At 39.9% G+C, this 21,047-nt stretch overlaps 1 protein-coding gene across 1 annotated transcript in view; it reads right to left on the reverse strand.

The window, feature by feature from the left end:
* Nucleotides 1-498: 498 nt before the first annotated feature.
* The window catches only part of MOB3A (MOB kinase activator 3A), a 308,074-nt gene continuing 287,525 nt past the window's right edge, over nt 499-21,047 (reverse strand). The window contains exon 4 of the mRNA XM_044055495.1: nt 499-751. Coding sequence (XP_043911430.1) covers nt 722-751 — 30 coding nt within the window. The 3' untranslated portion in view covers nt 499-721. The remainder of the gene's footprint in view (nt 752-21,047) is intronic.

Below are 21,047 nucleotides of genomic sequence, written 5' to 3' on the forward strand. Positions count from 1 at the left end.
AGTTTGTACGGTTTTGATGTGTTCAGATTTCCGACACGTGTCTATCCTTTTTCGGTATTCTAAATTTGTACGGTTTTGATGTGTTCACATTTCTGACACGCGTCTACCCTTTTTCGGTATTCTAAGTTTGTACGGTTTTGATGTGTTCAGATTTCTGACGTGTGTCTACCCCTTTTTTGGTATTCTACGTTTGTACGGTTTTGATGTGTGTTGATAAAAACTGCACTGCAGCTTATAAATGCCAGGCAAACCCTATAAATGAGCTATATATCACTGGACTTTTTCAGATATAAAATGAAAATTAAAAAACAAAAAAAAAAATGACACTCCTGTAAAAAGATCAAGTATTTATCAAATGTTCACAATACATCAGGACAGGCTCCACATGATAAACTACCATGTACATTTACTTACCACATCAGGTGTTATGTAGACTTGTTTTAAGATCTGAAAGGCAAACCTCAAATGTATTTACAGACAATGCCAAAGCACACCAAACAGAGTTCACTCCATTTATTTTGAAATCTCTAAAATACGAGATCAGTATCCCGGCTTTGAATAACTGAAGATAGCAATTCATTCAGATGCCTTCTTCAAAACACTTTTTTTTTTTTTTTTTTTTTTTTAAAAGTCTGATGTCTCAAATATGTATGCTACAGAAAACTTGGAAGTCAGTGGTTTAGAAAATTAATGACGATAACATGGAATAAGGTTCCAGTATTCAGTGGCACATCTGTGATGTCATTTCTTTCTGTAAATTCAAAACAAATCGATTAGTGGTTATTGGCTACTCATCAGCTACAGTAACATCAAATCCTGTCATATGCAGCAAGCTTATATGACATGCAAAGCGTCTTGAAGTGTTGCAAAATTCAAACCATATATCAGACCTAGGTGGTTGAGTTCTTACAGCATGTGAACATAACAAATCCACATCTATGCAATCAGTTTGCAAGAAGAGCAATCTCTATCAATTCTAAACTATGTAACAAGTTCCTAAAGCACACCAGCTACATAAAGTCCTGATAGCTGCAACAAGTTTTCACAGTATAACCATATTTACTTATTTATTTATTTCAATTTTCGTTTCACAGAATTACTCAGGAAGAGTTAGTCCATGGACTTTAATTCCCTAACCATATTTGCCCTCAAAGGCCGCATCCTGCCTGTTGAAGGGCCAAGGGGGAAGAATTACAGATGCTCATCCAATTGTCAATGTTTGACTTAAAGGAATGAGGGTATCATGCTTGTGTAGAGTAAGATTATTGTACAGATCGGGAAGTACGGAGTCTTAAGTATGTAAAGAAAGATTATTGTACAGATCGGGAAGTACGGAGTCTTAAGTATGTAAAGAAAGGTTATTCTACAGATCAGGGTGTACTGAGTCGTAACTATGTAAAGTAAGATTATTGTACAGATCGGGAAGTACGGAGTCTTAAGTATGTAAAGAAAGATTATTGTACAGATCGGGAAGTACTGAGTCGTAACTATGTAAAGTAAGATTATTCTACAGCTCGGGAAGTATTGAGTCGTAACTATGTCCTTCTAGTATGTTTTACTTATGTGATGGACAGTCAAGTCTTTAGACTTAGTGTTTGAAAAGCCAGTTGTTTTGTGGAGGTGAGATGTAGAAAATCAAATAAGGTCAAGTCCTTAACGACATAGAATGCTAAACAAAAATCCCCTCATGAAAGACTATAATAAACAGAATATAGGAACAGAGCTTCAAGCCTGCTTTGGTAGCGGAGGATCTTCAGTCCAGTCATATTCCTAGGTAGGAGTCTATGGGGCATTTACTGCTGTATACGTTCAGATCATTTTTCCAGTGTCAAATAGCTACTTGTTTGAAAACGTGTTTGGGGTGAGAGATGCATCAAAAGCAGGAAATTCAAACATTCGTATTATGGTAGTAGGATTTTGCTGCAATACAAAAAATTTTGGCTATATCAAAAGTTTAACCATTACAGGTAGGAGTGTATGTGCACCTATGTCCAGGTTAGGGTTTGATTAAGGGCTCAGAGTAAGTGGACAGATTTACTGGTGGGTGTGGGCATGTATAGAGTGTTTTCTGGCAGGTTAGTGTTATGATAAGGATTAGGTTATGGAATACATTTAGTCTTATGCAGGTATGTTGCTGTATGTGCCATGGAGTGTTTTGTTTAGTGAAAATGTTAGGGAAAGCGTTTTTCATAGCTAAGGTGTAGGGATGGGGTCAGCATTAGTAAGGTGGAGTAGGGGGATGTGATGATTTTATTTTTTGTTCTATATGCTTTTGATGTTCTGTGGTTTGATTCTGGTGCACTTTGATGAACTCTCATAGAATCGTTGAATACCCTTCTAAAACAGCATTACATTCTACAGCTGGTCAGATCAGGGCAGAATGTCAATGTTTTTTTGACCTGAATGAAATAACTTTCATTACTAATTGGGCTAGACAGAAAGATTTCCTGATATCTACTGCTATATGCTAATCAAAGAATACACACACACACACACACACACACACACACACACACACACACACACACACACACACACACACACACACACACACACGCAATACATACATACAAATATTTCAAGCACGGGCATTAATGTTCTTCTAGCTTGCCAATAAACCAAAACACTTGTTCCCATAATGTGTCCAGCATGTTCTTAAAAATCTCTAAACTAGTACTTGCTTTAATGTAATTTGGTAGTCTGTTCCATGCATCAGCTACTCTGTCAGAGAACCAGTTAGTGCACTTCTCATACATATAGAACCTTCTACAGAGGTTATCTGATGATTCTTTAGTACTTTTTGATAACCCCAAACATTCCCAGAGGTAGTTGTCACTAAATGCCCTATATACCTGAATAAGATCTTCTCTTAAATATCTGTAAGAAACACTGTACAAGTTCAGATATTTTAGTCTTTCATAATAACTTAGATTTTCACATCCATGGATGCCCTTGGTACATTTCCACTGTACTCTTTCCAGTTTACTCATGGTTGCTTTGTTATAGGGTTTCTATATTGTTATTCCATATTCAAGTTTAGATCTAATGTAACTAACAAACAATGACTTCATTTTTTATTTCCTAGAATTTATAAGTCATTTTATACAACCTATAGTTCTATATCATTAGCCAATTGGTTGATATGATTAAAAAAACTCATAGCTGAATCTACACAGGTCTTTAAATGAGTCTACAGTTTTCAATCACTGTGTGCTGTATTAAATATTCACTTTTCAATCTATGTCTCCCAAATCTCATATGCTTAGTTTTTTTATGAATTTATCAGCATATTATTCTCCTGTGCCCGAAGAAAGACTGAAGAAGATGGCTTCGGCTGATGCTTTTATACCCCAGCTGCTCTGACGTTGGGGAAGAGGCGACATCAGCCGACGCCGGACCCAGACTTTGGAATCCGGCCGACCGAAGGGCTGCCTGAGGCAGGACAACCCATATGTAAGGACTGCAGTTGCATTCTTGAAGGACATCGGTAGGTTTGAAAGATACAATCTAAACAAGTAAGGGCCTCGGACAGAGCCCTGTGGGACACCCTGACTGTAACCAAGGATGTCACCTGTCCAGTTGCTGTATGATACTTGCCATGTCCTATTTGTAAGCCATGCAGCTGTCCATCTTATCGAAAACATCAATAGCTAGTTGTACTAATTTATTGATCAGTGTTTTGTGTATGACCCTGTCAAATGCTGAAGTTAAATCTATATAAATTACATCACAGCACAATTTTTCATTCATAGCTGTTATATTGTTATAGAACATCATGTTACAGGTGGTAATCGATCTATTTTCAACATATGCATGCTGATATATGGTTTCAAGTCCCAACCTATCCATTTCTGACAATAACTTATCCAATATTACCTTCTACATTATTTTTCTACAACATGAAAGTAGACTTAAGGCCCTATATTATTCTGGGTTTGTCTTACTCCCCCCTTTCCCTTAAAGACTGTTTAATATGTGCATGTCTCCAATCTTGAGGAATCTCCCCATATTTATATGACCTAGTGAATAACAGATGTAATTGGCAGTGTAAGTTCTTGCTCCAGTGTTCTCAGATCATTGTTACTAATTCCGTCTCCTCCCTGTGCTTTGTTTGGATCCAGTTTGCACAGTTCTTTTTCAATATAATCTAATTTGATTCTAGTATCTGGGGTTACACCTGGATGTCACTAGGACAACTTACCACCCCTTTTGTGGAGCCAAACTGTTTTGCATACGATTTTCTAAATATATCTATAATCTGTTGTGTCGAATAACATTTTAGAATCTGTACACAGTTTATCAATATGTGTGTGTCCTTATCTTATGTATCTATAAAAAGGTTTGCTATTATGCTCAATATCTTTATACACATTTTCTTCAAATTTTTCTTGATCTTGTCTCACATTATGCTTAATCTGGTTGTCCAGCTTGTTTATTTCAGTTTTCAAAGTTGTAGTTCAACTTCTCTTCCATTTCTTATATTTTTGTCTCTCAATTTAAGCAGATATCTTGTTCTTATGGAAATATACCCCCTGATGTTGTATGCCTAGATCCTGATGTTAAACATTTTTTTGATTTTTTTGCAGTCAGTTTCTCTTTCAAAACTTTCCACATTCCATCTGCAGTTTTCCCACTGAACACCTCACTCCAGTTAGTTTTACATAGTGACTGTTTTGCTTCCATATAATCTGTAATTAACCTTCTGTGCATTGGTTTAGATTTTAGTTTGATAGAATTATCTAGCAACAAACTAACATTTATAACCTCATGATCACTGCACATCGATGGTGGTAAAACTCGATCTGAAGTAACAATAATTTCTTTAGGAACACTAATCATGTCTAGTAGGTTCTGTCCCCTGGTATTTTTTTTTTACAGTCTGAAGCAACTGTTGTTCCTGAATATACATTGTGAATAATGTCCTTACTAACACTGTTGAATCAATAGTACTCCACTCTGTTTCTGGTAAATTTAAGTCCCCAGCTAATACTATTCCTCCCGCCTGTGTCTCATGTAAGAAATGTATGAATTCCTCTAGGTCATCTGCACTTGACTTTGGTGGTTTGTACACTCCAACAATTGTTATATGTTCCAGGATTGTCTTTATTGTCACAGTTACACAGTCTATAGTATTGGTGTTATCACTTAACATGTAATAATCACAGGTCTCATAGCTGTCTTTAATCCCTACCAAAACACTTCCACCTGATTTTATTTTGTTAGAATGTCTGTTACAGTAAAAACATTTATACCTCGACAGAACTGGTTTCCAGTCATTGTTCTTTAACCATGTTTCACAAACAATAACATCATTAATTTTGTGGGAATGTAGTAAACTTTTCCAATAAAAAACTTTATTATTAATGCTCCTATCATTAACATCCAGAGATGCATAAAATGTTGCTATCTGTGAACTGTTAAATTTTCGACCTGGTAAAAATCCTGCCTTGTGTTTGTCAACCATTGCAAAATATCTGCTGCAAAAATTCTCTTCCCTGATGTTGACAAATGCACGCCATCCTGTCTGAACACGTGCTCAAAACTACGCTTGGATGCTCTACACATTCTTATCGTTTAAAACAGGACATTTTTTCCATGTAGGTATTTATCCAAAAAATCTTTTCAGTCTCAGTAACGTGACTATCCTTTCTACAGGTGATTTGTGAAAAATACGTGCAGACACCAGTATAAGTTACACTATCTAAGAGGGCTATCAGTTCACTACTAACAGTCAGAGAATCCTTGCAGATGACATCATTTGTACCGACATGAATAAAAATGGATCCATACTTCTTTACATTAAGGCATTTCAAGGCCTGTCTCACATCTTCTATTTTTGCTCTTGGAAAGCATAACATTATATGTTCATTATCTTCTCTGCAGATATAAGTATCAGTTTCTCTAATAACTGATTGAATCTCCAATTACAAGAATAAGACTAAGAACAGGGAGCTGTACAAAAAGGTACTGATATCTCAAACCACTTCATCTGTTTGCAGTGCAGAGCATCCTGTTGTGATGTGTTTACCAAAGATGACAATACTACACTTCTCTGCATTTAATTAATCCCAGTTCTAATACACTAACAACAAGTCTTGTTGCATGGTTTAAGTTCATGCTGTCCCAACACTCATAAGACAGTTGAAAACAGGCTCAGGAGTGAGTACCTCAAGCTTGAGAGGCCATTATCTACACACTAGCACAAAGATGGGATTTGCAACAGGTACAGCAGCAGGCATCTGAAGACAACTCACCTCATGATGATGGTGATGTTCTGGGACCTTCAATAGGAGACCTGTGCAATAGTCTAGGTGAAGTTGTGCACTAAGAGAAGAAGCAAGAAAGAGTAACACCTCCACCACAGGTAATGCTGCAGAGTGATGGGCCAAAGGACTCCCACGTGGAAGTAGCAGCATTGGAAGAGGATAAGCCAGAGAAAGATTTTCAGGAAATTTCTGTAGATTTCATGCAGGAAGCAAAGAACAAAGAAGACCATCCTCAATCCAGAAGAAAACGATTTAAGGTAAGACCTGCTTGACTTAATAAAGATGGATGGCCACATTAACACGGATGAAAGAAATAGATTACAGAAAGTCAATAAGACCCAAACTGGTAGAAGACTGAAAATGGATGAACACAGTAATCAGGACTACTAAGAGAAATTCACAAGATACAGCAGAAATAGAATATGTTACTGCTCAGCAAAACTAGTAATGAATAAAATGTTACACAAAACCACAGAGTAACAACAGATAGGAAGGGAACAAGTAAAATGTCACCATCGATATTGTAGAATAACGTGGCAAGACATTATTGCTCAGCAAAACTAGTAATGAATAAAATGTTACACAAAACCACAGAGTAACAACAGATAGGAAGGGAACAAGTAAAATGTCACCACCGATAGTGTACAATAGCAAAACTAGTAATGAATAAAATGTTACACAAAACCACAGAGTAGCAACAGATAGGAAGGGAACAAGTAAAATGTCACCACCGATAGTGTACAATAACGTGGCAAGACATTACTGCTCAGCAAAACTAGTAATGAATAAAATGTTACACAAAACCACAGAGTAACAACAGATAGGAAGGGAACAAGTAAAATGTCACCACCGATAGTGTACAATAACGTGGCAAGACATTACTGCTCAGCAAAACTAGTAATGAATAAAATGTTACACAAAACCACAGAGTAGCAACAGATAGGAAGGGAACAAGTAAAATGTCACCACCGATAGTGTACAATAACGTGGCAAGACATTACTGCTCAGCAAAACTAGTAATGAATAAAATGTTACCAGAAAACCACAGAGTAACAACAGATAGGAAGGGAACAAGTAAAATGTCACCACCGATAGTGTACAATAACGTGGCAAGACATTACTGCTCAGCAAAACTAGTAATGAATAAAATGTTACCAGAAAACCACAGAGTAACAACAGATAGGAAGGGAACAAGTAAAATGTCACCACCGATAGTGTACAATAATGTGGCAAGACTGTACTGCTCAGCAAAACTAGTAATGAATAAAATGTTACCACAAAACCACAGAGTAACAACAGATAGGAAGGGAACAAGTAAAATGTCACCATCGATAGTGTACAATAACGTGGCAAGACATTACTGCTCAGCAAAACTAGTAATGAATAAAATGTTACCAGAAAACCACAGAGTAACAACAGATAGGAAGGGAACAAGTAAAATGTCACCACCGATAGTGTACAATAACGTGGCAAGACATTACTGCTCAGCAAAACTAGTAATGAATAAAATGTTACCAGAAAACCACAGAGTAACAACAGATAGGAAGGAAACAAGTAAAATGTCACCACCGATAGTGTACAATAACGTGGCAAGACTGTTCCACCGGGGAATGTGCAAACACTATGGTACAGAAGTAGCTGAGAAGCACTGGAAACATGAACCACTTCAGAACATATGGGATTACCCAATATCAACAGTTAGCTGGTCCTAAGGGTGGGAGGATGGCATAATGGTTAAGGTGTTTACCTTACAGACACAAGGTGCAGGGTTTGATTCTCACAAGGGGTAACTGGCTAGGCTTGAAATGGCCCACAAGGGTAGTTAGCCTAGTACTAATCTATGAACCTATGAACCTGTGTGCTCCCCATTGCCCATCTCTCATCTAGCAGCTATCCCTGAAAATATCCAGCATTTCAGCTGTACTTTCTTTTAACTGTGCTCAATGAACTCACTCAAGTGACCAGGAACTGTAAAGTACTGAAGAAAAGAACTTGCAACATAAAAAACTCAATGTAGGTCACAGTTGGGACTCTGATTATTTAAATGGCTTGTTATTGGGGTATTGGAGAGCACACCACCAGGGACGATATTCTCAAATCTGATAAATAAATTGTGTATTTTTCTTCCCTTAGTTGTTGTTGGGCAGAATAGCAAGCTTAATTACCTATAGCTGTAGTTTTTCTCCTTATAGCTGTCACTAGTAAACCAGTAAGCAAAATTGCCTATACCTGTATTTTTTCTCCCCTTAGTTGTTGTTGGGCAAAATAGTAAACTTAATTACCTAGAGCTGTAGTTTTTATCCTTATAGCTGTTGCTAGTGTATAATATTAAGAAAAAAATAATTACCCTATAGCTATTTTGTGATTACTGCAGTATAATTTCCCCAGACTGTTGATTACTAATAAATAAAGACTACTTGCTTTAAAGCCAAAAAATTACCTAAAGACTACAGTGCTTTTAACTTCCTACCTACCTTCAACCCAGACCATTTTGTTGATTGTTTTTTCTGATCCCAGGCACAGTGGCTCTACCCACTCCATTCACCCTCACTTCACTCAGGCTCTCTCCACTACCCTACCCCTTTTTCCCATTCACCCCACTCAATGCCTAAACTTATTTCCAAATAGCCACTCCCCTTAAATAAAGCAATCCAATCACAACAAAGAAAATCCATATTTATATCATTCCAATTATCCATTGACATTGTATCGTACCAACTCCCATATATGACACTCCTAACGTAACAACCTGCTGCTTACATCTTTTAATGTACTAAGTCATAACCAGACAAAATAACAGTTTTAAATCCTCCACATATCAAAATGCAGTTACAACTAACAATTATTCCTACCCACCTATAACATTATTACTTTAACTTAGATTAAAAACATGAGTAGTAAGCAATATGATAACTTTATACTAATCATTCCTGCTATTTCTATCTATTGCAGCTCACATAACCTCTTATCGTACAGAACTTCTATAATCCCAAAAACAAACTATGTAGCATTTACCTTATGCAGACAACAATCTTATCCTAATGTTACACAGAAATATAAGTTTATATCAAAATACTTAAAATTTATAGTTCAAATTGCATTACAATTCATACAGGAGATATCGACCCCAACCGTGGCCCCCAAACCAATCCAACCCATCTAGATCTTCACACCCCAACCCAGCCCCAACAACTATCAACTCTCCCCAGAAAAGATAATGATTTACTACTTAACAGAAATCTCAGAAGCATCATGAACAAAATTCAAGATCTGCATGCCACCCTTGCTCTATATACTCCAGATACAGTCCTTATAACCAGAAACCTGTCCAAAACTAAACATCTCTAGTAATAAAATACTTCCCCAGGATACAATATACATAAGTCAGATACACAAAAGAAAATAGGTGGTAGTACAGCCTTTCTATACAAAAACAATATCAATTTAGAAACTTTAGACTTAACCATCCCAAACTTGAACACCAAAATTCTGTTTACTAAACTAACAATTAACCCAAAGAAACATCCGAACATAGTGGTAGCCTACATCCCACCTGGAACAATCTGACTACTCTAGTAAACATCCCACCTGGAACAATCTGACTACTCTAGTAAACATCCCACCTGGAACAATCTGACTACTCTAGAGTAAACATCCTAAACAGGACAGCAACATCCTTCTCTCAGGAAACAAATTATAATGGATGGCTTTCCTGTAGCTATCAAAATCCCACTGACTACATTAACCTACACAGTTTCTCACAAACAATCCAAACTTGTACTACAGCAGACAAAACATCAAGCAAACATTCAGTCCTGGACTGGATCCTTACAAACAGGCCAAATTCATCCCTACAGCCTCAGTGACCATGTTCCAACTTACATTCTCCGACACTGATTAAATCCACAAAAACTTACCACCAAATCAAAGATAAGAAAAGATTTATCCCCCAAGACTTCATAACTAGTTTAAAAAATGCAACTGGGTACCACTCAAAAATTTCCCTTTAGATACTGCAGTTGAATACTTTAATCACCCTTCCTCAATATCCTAAACATCTTGCCCCCCCCCCCCCCAAGATCAATAAAGATAAAATCCAATTATGTCCCCTGGCAAACCAAACAAACAGGATCTCTGTTAAAAACTAGAGATAAAGCCTGGGAGAAATGGCTCAATGACAAAACTACAACTAACATATCTAGAACTACAAAATAAATCTAAAAAAAAGAAAAACATTAGAAAAGGCAAAATGAACTGCTATAGCAGTATCCAATCAAAAATCAAAGAAACCCACAAATATTCTGGGCTACCATCATGTTTGCATTGATTTTGCCTTTTCCTCCATTTTCTTTAATACCTCCTCAGCTTTAACACCAAACAATACATCTTTTTGAAGAGGTGCATCTAGTAATTTAGCTTTGACATGACCTGGTAAGGTTTGCTCTGAGCCAAGCATGTCTACGTATGACTGATCCTGTAACAGCAGCTCTACATGAGGCCTCTAAAGCATCAAAACCACATTGCAAGGTATGTTTACCCACTTGCTCTGCACTATGTAACAAATCCTGCAACTCCTTCAAGTCTGGTTGTTCAGGTTGTGACATTTTGCTTTTCAACTGAGATAACAGAAACTGTTGATACTTTAACATATGGAACTGACAGTTTAATGCCCTCATGGTTAAGGTGGCTGAGGTGTATACCTTTTTCCCCCACCTTTCTAAAGCTCTGGAATCTCTCTCTGCAGGTAATGGATTTTTGGCAGTGGAGGCCTTAATTCCCTTGGGACCCTGTGAAATAGTTTCTGGGTCAGCCGCATGGCTTTTGTACAGGAATTGGTGTGAATCAGGAACCCGGTAATACCCGTCAGGCTTGACTGATGCTGGAGGTAAAGAATCAGGGTTAAGGCTAGCCTCCGAATACACATCATCTAATATGTCTAAGACAGGAGATATAGCCAGAGGCCTGTGCTGAGGGAGCAAGAGGAAATCCCTAAGCCTTTTCTTGGAGTCTGAGTACTCTTGGCCTTCCCAGTGGAAGTGTTCCCTCAAGGTATGTAGGGTTTCCCCAAAAGAGTAATCCTCACGGGGGGAGACAGAGGGAATGGACTCCTCTGCATTAGAATCTTCAAAAGGGGAGTATGAATGTTCCTGGTCTTCAGAATGTTCTGAAGTAATGGAGGCCTGGTCCGAGGAAGGGTATTCTTCCTCCACTCTGGGCCTTTTGTCCGAGGGGGGTTGAGAACCCCTGATAAGAGTAATCAAATCCTCAGCCATTTTGAGCATCTGCTTTTTAGGCATGGGGCCTTGAGAGGGGCCCTGTGGAGCTTGTCTTTTAGCATGCATGGCTGCTTTGGACTTAGTGAAAGCCTTAATGGAAAAAGAAGAAGGCGGCCTGAAGACACCTTGAGAGGTGGCAGGCCTGTCTAAACTCTGAGTTTCCCTGCCAAGAGTGGCTTCGGTATCTGTAGTTGGGGTGTGGGCCGAAGAGCCTGCGACCTCAGGCACATGCGACCTCAGGCACAGAAGACACCGCCAATGAAGTGTCATCGGTAGTCAGGGGCTGCGTAGGCACCTCGCTGAGAACCGGAGCACCTGTAGTCGGCTTTAGCGTGGTGTCGGTAGAAGTCGCGGACCTCATATGTCGGTCCTTATCTTTGCGTCTTTTACTCAAAACTGGAGTCGGAGTATCCGATGACATAATGTAATTAAACTTTTTGCCAAAATAGTGTTGGGCGAACTCCGCCCAACGCTTAATAGAACGTCTGTTGAATGTAGCACAAAAACAGCAGGCCGAGACATCGTGGTCTAGGCCTAAGCAAGGAATGCAGAGGGAATGAAAATCCTTATGCGGTATTTGCTTTCCACATGAAATGCAATTATTAACTTTGTCTGACATCGGTCTGAGGCAAGAAAAGTTTCCCCAACAGGGTACTTAGCTTTCAAGAAGACTTCAGTTGAAAAATATTCGTAATCTCAGGAGCTGGCCGACCGGCACTTGCGAACTGCTTCTGCTTCGGGCACCGCACGGCAAGAAAGACTGAAGAAAATGGCATCGGCTGGTTCTTTTATACCCCTGTCGCACTGACGTCAGGGAAGAAGTGACGACATCCGACGCCAGACCTAGACTTTGGAATTCTGAGAAAGGCTGTAGAGGTAGCTGTTGCCCTGGTAGAGTGGGATCTAATGGTAGGAGGAACTGGTTTCCGATGATGGGTATAACAGAACCGTATGCAATGGCCTATCCATTTAGAAATTGTTTGTTTGGATACAGCCCTCCCTTGAGAAGTTGTAGCATAGGATATAAAGAGCTGGTCAGTTTTTCTGAAAGCCTTAGTTTTATCCAAGTAGTAATGAAGCTACCTGTGAATGTCCAAGGAATGCAAGAGTCTCTCACCTTTGTTCTGTGGATTGGGGAAGAAAGTAGATAGGTGGATGGTTTGATTTAAAGCTACACTGGAAACCACCTTAGGAATGAAGGACGGATTAGTTCGTAGAGAAACTCTCTCTTGATGAAAAATGAGGAAAAGGTTCCACTGCCATTAGTGCCTGTAATTCTGATACTCTCCTAGCAGAAGTTATTGCCAGGAGCAAGGCAGTCTTCCAAGATAGGAACTGAAAGTCTGCAGAGAAAGCTGGTTCAAAGGGAGGTAATGTTAGTTTTTCCAGAACAAAGTTGAGGTCTCATGTTGGTGTAGGAGCTCTTCTAGGTGGTCTAATGTTTTTTGCCCCTCTGAGGAACTGCCTTAGTAGAGGATTTGAAAATAAAGGTGGATTTGTGTCGTAGTGAGCTGAAATAGCTGAAGCATGAATTTTAATTGAGGAGAAGGAAAGTTCTTTAAGCAACATCTCAGATAAATACTGCAGAATATGAGGCATATGAGGCTGAGTTGTGTCTTGGCCTTTAGCTTGGTTCCCGGCAGAAAACCTTTTCCATTTGTCCGAGTAAGCCTTCCTGGTGCTTGGCCTCCTGGCTTCCAGTACAACATCCAGAACTGCTTGTGAAAGAGGGGCTGGTTGGATGTTTAACAGATTTGCCATGCAGCCAGGTTTAAGATTTTGAGCTGGCTGTGTAGAATCTGCTTGTTTTGTTGCGTGAGCAAATGGGGTATTTGAGGCAATATCCATGGTGGGCTGTGAGCCATATTCTTCAATAGCGGGTACCAGTGCTGGCGTGGCCAGTCTGGGGCTATGAGAATCAGTCGTGGTTTCTCCTTTTTGACCTTCAAAAGAAACTTTGTGAGAAGAGGTAGTGGAGGAAAGGCATATGCTATCAGGTTTTTCCAACTAAAGGAGAGAGCGTCCACTTTCCAAGCTTGATGGTGGAATGCCCTTGTACAAAATTTTGGCAGTTGGTAGTTTTAAGGACTGGCAAACAGGTCTATGTCTGGAAGGCCCCATTTTTGAGTTATTGTAAATACTTGTGGATCTAGTTTTCATCGTGGGGATCCATGATGTTTCTGCCGAGGTCGTCTGCCAATGTGTTCTTCTTTCCTGGCAGGAATTGAGCTTGTAAATGAACTTGGTAAGCCAGAGCTGTGTTCCATAACATCATTGCTTGCCTGCATAGAGGGTAGGAGTGAGTACCCCCTTGTTTGTTTATGTACCACATCACTGTGGTGTTGTCCATCTTTATTGTAAGTTGTCCTGGATGTAATAGATTCTTGAAGGCTGTGAGAGTTTCCTGTACAGCTAGCATTTCTTTTTGATTGATGTGCAGATTCCTTCGGTCTGCAGTCCATTTGCCTTGAACGCACTGCCCTGCCATGTGTGCCCCCCAGGCGTAGTCTGATGCATCTGTTGTGATAGTCTGCCTGGCTGGGGGCAAGGTGAATGGCTGACCCTTGTTGAGGTGACATGCCTGTGACCACCATAGAAACTCCTGTTGTAGGCAGGGAATGAGAGATATCATTGTGTCCAAGCTGTGGCTGTGTTGAGACCATACGCTTTTTGTCTGTAATTTCCTCATATGCAGCTTTGCAAATGGTATTAGTAGTATGCAAGATGCCATGAAGCCCAAAGCCTGCAGAATTTTTCTTGCAGTTAATTGGGTCTTTGTTGCCAATGTTTTGAAATATTGAGTCAGCTGTAGTTGCTTGTCTGGCATCAGATAAGCCTTCTGGGCCGTTGTGTTCAAGCTGGCACCCAGGAATGTCATATTTTGTGAGGGTACTAGTTTTGACTTCTTTTCGTTTACTGTGTACCCCAGGCAGTTTAGTAGATGTTTTACAAAAGCCAGATGATGTAAGAGAATGTCCTTGCTTTCTGCTTGGATGAGGCAGTCGTCCAGGTATGAGTATATTTGAATTCCTCTTTGTCTGCAGTATGCAATTACTGGTGCCAGGCATTTTGTGAAGACTCTGGGCGCAGTAGATAAGCCAAAGGGCAGTGCAGAGAATTGGTAATGGGTTGAACCTGCAATGAAACGGAGGTATCTTCTGCAACTTTGTCTGATAGGGACATGCAGGTATGCCTCCTTGAGGTCCAACGTTACTAGCCATGCCTCCTTGCCCAACATGGGAAGAAGCTGTTAGCATCTTGAATTTGGGTACTTGTAAGAATGTGTTTAAAATTGAATGGTCCAGAATAGGTCTCCAGGCATTGTCCTTTCTGGGCACTAGAAAGAGTCTTGAGTAAAATCCTTGTCCTTGCTCTCGAGTAGGTACCAGTTGAATGGCTCTCATGTCCATGAGAGCTGTAATTTGCTTTTGTCCCTCTGCCCATTGATTTTGTGGCAGGTTTGGCATTCCTCTTATCGTTGGCAAGGTGTGAAAATGGAATCTGTATTCTCGTGAAATTAATGTCTAGGACCCATTTGTCCTTTGTGGCAATGTGCCAGTTGTCTGAAAAAAGTGCGAGTTTGAGTTTGCCTTCTGGTAGATTGGGACCTGTCTTCTCCTCCCTTCTGTGTTGTAGTGCCCCATTGGCAAGGTTTGTACTGGGCTTGTGGTTGTCCTCCGCCTCTTGGGCGTCTGTATTTATCCCTCTGTGGTCTGTCAGTAGCTGGAAAGGAACAATCTTTTGTTGGCCAGTTTCTGCTGAAGTGAGGGGGCTGTACCTGTAGGAAATCTTTGACTGCCTGCATAGATTATGCATTATCCTCCATTTTCTTTAAGACTTCTTCTGCTTTAACTCCAAAAAGAACATCCTGCTGTAAGGGAGCATCCACTCTAGAAGCTTTGCTTTAACATGATCAGGCAGAGTTTGTTCCTTTAACCAAGCATGCCTACGTATAACAGACCCAGTGGCAGCTGCTCTGCAGGAGGCCTCCAGAGAATCAAACCCACATTGTAAGGTGTATTTGCCCACCTGTTCAGTTGCATGCAACAGATCCTGCATTTCTTTCAATTCAGACTGTTGAGGAAGGGTGGTGATTCTTTGCTTTAACTGAGAGATTAGAAATTGCTGATACTTAAGCATGTGAAATTGGCAATTTAGTGCCCTCATAGCTAGAGTGGCTGAGGTGTAAACCTTTTTCCCCCACCTGTCTAGCGCACTGGAATCCCTTTCAGAGGGTACAGGATTTTTAGCCATAGAAGCCGTAGCCCCTTTGGAACCCTGAGAGATTGTCTCTGGGTCAGCAACAGGACTTTTGTATAGAAATTTGTGGGAATCAGCCACTTTATAGTATCTGTCAGGCTTGGCCGGAGCAGGAGGTAGAGAGTCTGGGTTCAAACTGGATTCTAAGTAAACATCATCCACAATGTCTAACACGGGTGGGATGGCAAGTGGTCTGTGCTGGGGTAGTAAAAGAAACTCTCTGAGCCTTTTCTTCGAGTCAGAGTAGTCCTGACCTTCCCAGTGGAAATGTTCCCTCATAGTGTGTAAAGTTTCCCCAAAGGGGTAGTCTTCAGGAGGAGAAGCTGAGGGAATGGAGTCCTCAGCATCAGAATCTTCATAAGGGGAGAAGGAGTAATCTTGGTCTTCAGAGGAGGCTGAAGAAATGGACACTTGTTCAGAGGATGCATAATCTTCCTCTTGTTTAGGCCTTTTGTCAGGAGGAGGTTGGGAACCCCTAATTAAAGAAATCAAATCTTCAGCCATTTTGAGCATCTGTTTCTTTGGCATTGGACCTTGAACAGGGGACTGAAGTGCAGTCCTTTTAGATTTACTAGGAGTCTTCGTCTTAGGAAATGTTTTAATGGTGAGCGTCGGTCTGAAAACGCCTTCAGAAACCAATGGCGTTTCTGCAGCACCGATAACTTTATCAACAATGTGGTCAGTAGGGCCTGAACAAAAAGGTTGCGTTGGCCTGGTACATTCCGCTAAAAGTTCTGAAGCGGTCTCGGGTTCCAAATCTGCGGTAGTCAGGGTTTGCGTCGGAGCCTCATTGAGGACCAGAGAACTGGAGACCGGACCAGCCGAGGCCTCTGAATCTGGCTTAGGCCTGGGCTGTCTGTCCTTATCCTTGCGTTTTTTTGTACACGCCGGTAGTCGGTTGCTCCGACGGCATACTGCAATTAAATTTTCTACCGAAGTAGTGTCGTGCGAAATCAAAGCGTCTTTTAATAGTACGTTTATTAAACCTAGCACAAAAACGACAACTAGTGACGTCGTGGTCTGGGCCTAGGCAAGGTATGCAATAAGAATGAAAATCCTTATGAAGTATTTGCTTCCCACAAGAAATACAATTGTTAACTTTTTCTGACATTGGTCTGAGGCAAGAAAAGTTTCCCCAAAGGGGTACTTAGCTTTATAGAAGACTTTGGTCTGAAATTCGAATTCAAAAATCTCAGGAGTCGGCCGACCGGCACTTACGAACTACTTCTGCTTCGGGCACCGCGCGGCAAGAAAGACTGAAGAAAATGGCGTTGGTTGCAATATTTATACCCCTGGCACACTGACGTCAGGGAAGAAGCGACAGCAACCGATGCTGGACCAAGACTTTGGCATTCCGGCCGACTGCGGGACCGCCTGACGACAGGATAACCCAAGTGTGATGACTGCAGCAGGGCAACACGATGAACATCAGGAGTAACAAACCAATGCAGACAGTAACAGGAGTAACAAACCAATGCAGACATAACAAGAGTAACAAACCAATGCAGATATAACAGGAGTAACAAACCAATGCAGACATAACAGGAGTAACAAACCAATGCAGACAGGAACAGGAGTAACAAAACACCACGCTAGGCCAACATCAAAGTCGAAAGCAATACTAGTTATGCCACAACTTAGAAATGGGGTCAATTCTCATCGAGAGATGTAACTTATGTTTTCTTAAAAGTAGACACTTTGTCAAGAAAAGAGAGCTTCTCTATGGATGATAAATTGTGAGGTGGTTTGTACTATGATATTTCTCAGTTACAGGTGATCAAGTTATGCCAGTTATAGGTGGTCACGTTATGCCAGTTATATCGAGGCACATGCAGATTGCATCTTTAAATGGGAATTTTTTAAATTTAGATCTGATAGTAGAGTAGATTGTGGTTCCTTTTAGATCATTTAAGATGGTTTCCAAGGTTTGTGGCCCCACTGCAAAAAAGCAAATATGAAAAACAGACCTATGATGTGCTAACCATATGAATTTGTACAGCATGCAAACCATATTTTAAAGTGATCTGTGTGTGTCACCCTAAAACAGACCTTTGCAAAGCATTCCCACGATATGCAAACTACACTGGGCTACAACTTATGCAGTAAGTTCAGTCAAATCCATAAACTTGAGCTCCTGTGACATGCAGACATCAAACCTTATGCAGCAAATTCATATGACATGCAGACGATATCAAACCACTATGCAGTGAGTTACAACATCCAGACCACATTAAACCACTATGCAGTGAGTTCCTATGAGATGCAGACCATATTAAACAAATAACTATGTAAGAAGTTCCTACAAGATGCAGACCATGTCAAACCACTATGCAGCGAGTTCATGTGACATGCAAACCATGTCAAACCACTATGCAGCAAGTTCATAGATATGCAGGCCTTATCAAACTACTATGCAGTGAGTTCATATGACACACCTACCATATCAAATAACTATGCAGCGAGTTCCTAGAACATGCAGTCCATATCGATCAACAAAACAGCAAATTCATGACATGCCAACCATATCAAACTACTATGCAGTAAGTTCATATGATACATCAAACAACTATGCAGTGAGCTAGTATGACACGCAGACTATCAAATCACTGTGCAGTGAGTTCATGTGATGCACAGATCATGTCAAACCACTATAGTGTGACTTCATGTGACAACCAAGTATATAAAATCACTATGCAGCGAGTTCATATGACATCAGCTACAGTCTCTCAAACACAGTGCAGCCTCTCAGTCTGTCCTTCTTCAGAAAGTCAAACCATAAAACTGTGACTTTTGTTCTCAAAAACCAACAGGTCACTAAATTTACCCATGAGATAACCACCACTGATCCTATCACAGCAACCAGGTACACCAAGAAGTTCTGAGCCAGTTCGACAAATGTGTAAATCAATCTGAAGTACTGCTAATATAAGGGCAAATTTTAAAACAAACCCATTGGTTGTCTAGCAAAATAAATAAAACTTAAAACTTATAAAAAAAAAACTCCTTAAACTGTACAGTTAAGGTGAGAATGAGAACAGTATAAAATATCGCCACCAAACTGAGAAGTACTATGAGAAGTAAAGTGACCTAGAGAACAGTATAAAAATATCGCCACCAAACTGAGAAGTACTACAAGAAGTAAAGCGACCTAGAGAACAGTATAAAAATATCGCCACCAAACTGAGAAGTACTATGAAAAGTAAAGTGACCTAGAGAACAGTATAAAAATATCGCCACCAAACTGAGAAGTACTATGAAAAGTAAAGTGACCTAGAGAACAGTATAAAAATATCACCACCAAACTGAGAAGTACTATAAGAAGCAAAGTGACCTAGAGAACAGTATAAAAATATCACCACCAAACTGAGAAGTAATATAAGAAGTAAAGAGACCTATGAATGGAGATTCACTGCAGAAGTGAAGGCCAATGACAAGCCCTCCATTAGCTACATAAGAAAAACATATTCAACATTGTTTTGATCTCGTCCTTAAAAGGGTTCCCGCTCTGACCCAAATGCATTAGCAAACAAATTTACTACAAACTTCACTCTAGAAACCCCTATTTGAACACCACTCATTCCAAAATACCTTACATCCCTTATCATTAAAAAGGAACATTTTCTTAAGGTGTTATCAAAGACCAAAAACCTTTCCTCTATGGAAACAGACAACATACTTGTCTGCTTAAAAACAGTGCCAACAAAGCTCTTGATGAACCTTTCCTCAAACTGTTTAACATAGCCAAAGGCTACATGACTAAATCCTAGAACACCACTGCAGTGACTCCCCCCCACAAGGGTGGCCCTAACATGGACTCTGGAAATTATAGACCTATCAGCCATACAGGTCTGATCTGTACAGTTATGGAGCATACAATAGCCACTTTCATTACAAATGTTATGAAAAATGTCAATAGACTTGACCTCCAATAAACTGCCTTTATCAAAGGGAGATCATGCCTGTTAACTTATTTCAGAGGATCACACAAGCTGACAGTGGTTGTACTATTCTTGCTATGCCCAACATAGTTGATATTATATCTCATTCCAGAACTGTAAGCAAACTATTAGACTTAAACATAGATCCTTACGTGATAAGTTCTAATAGCCATTTGGCTAAAAGACAGAACTCACATAGTTTGTGTATTCAAAGAAAGCCAAGATAAACTGTAGAGTTCCCCTTGGGTCTGTATTGGTTCCCCTCTTATTTGGAATCTACCTCTCTGGTCTAAATTCTGATCATTAGGACATTGTCTTAACTAAATGTTCAGAAAACTTCAAACTGGGTGCAACTGTCAAGAACCCATCAGATACCTGTACTGTTTAGAAATTACCCTTGTTGATACTAGTTGTGACAAAAGAAGATAATGCCACCACAGCTAGCTGGAATTTTGTAAATAATTATATGTCATTTATGAGTATCAAACTAATTTATATAAGATGCTTGTTTTGCAAATGTATTGGAACTGTATGTCATGTGTACATCAAACTGCTTTGCACAGATGTTTGTGCTGAAAAGGTATTTGTAAAGTGCTTGTGTTTAAAATGTATCCACAGTGTGCCCTACTGGAAGAGAATAGAAATGTCCATGCACTATTATAACTTTTAAAAGTATATATTTTAACAGTGGAAACTGGAATAGAGGAGGTTAACCTCAGTTCAGCAAGCTTTAGAAAAATATCTGAAAATGAATTTGCTTATAGGCTAGGCCATAAAAGAGGCTATTTGACAGGTCTCAATGCAGTTAGAGACACAAAGTCTGTATTAGGAAGCTTTCTGTATTGCCTTTGGAGTGAACTAATTGCTACTTTAGAAGCATGAAATAATGCAATTGTTTTATGACTTCCATCATCTGCCAAAGATCTGAGCAAAAGCCCTTGTCTGTATATTTTTACAGGTAAATGCTAAATGCTGCCAGCTTCAGCCATGGGGATTTGCCTGGGAACTAGATGTCAGATGACCAGAAACAATGTTATTCTGCAGACTAGCCCAGCAGTAACATTTTACATATTATTTTGAGAATTCTCTCAGTGAGACAGAGCATTCTGCATTGTCTTGTACCTGACAACTGTTGTTGTTGTTGTCTCTTTAAGCTTTTCCCGGTTAGGGGTCGCCACAGTGGAACTCCGGTCCACTAATGATTGGCAGTAGACTTTTACGTGCAGAGTTGCCAACCCTGACGCACAACCTTCAACGAAGGTATGCCCATTCACGCATGTCTCCACACAGAAGATGCTCTAGCTGAG

This window comes from Protopterus annectens, chromosome 13.part0, assembly GCF_019279795.1.
Source record: "Protopterus annectens isolate FY-2018-M chromosome 13.part0, PAN1.0, whole genome shotgun sequence".
In the NCBI taxonomy this organism is placed as follows: domain Eukaryota; kingdom Metazoa; phylum Chordata; order Ceratodontiformes; family Protopteridae; genus Protopterus; species Protopterus annectens.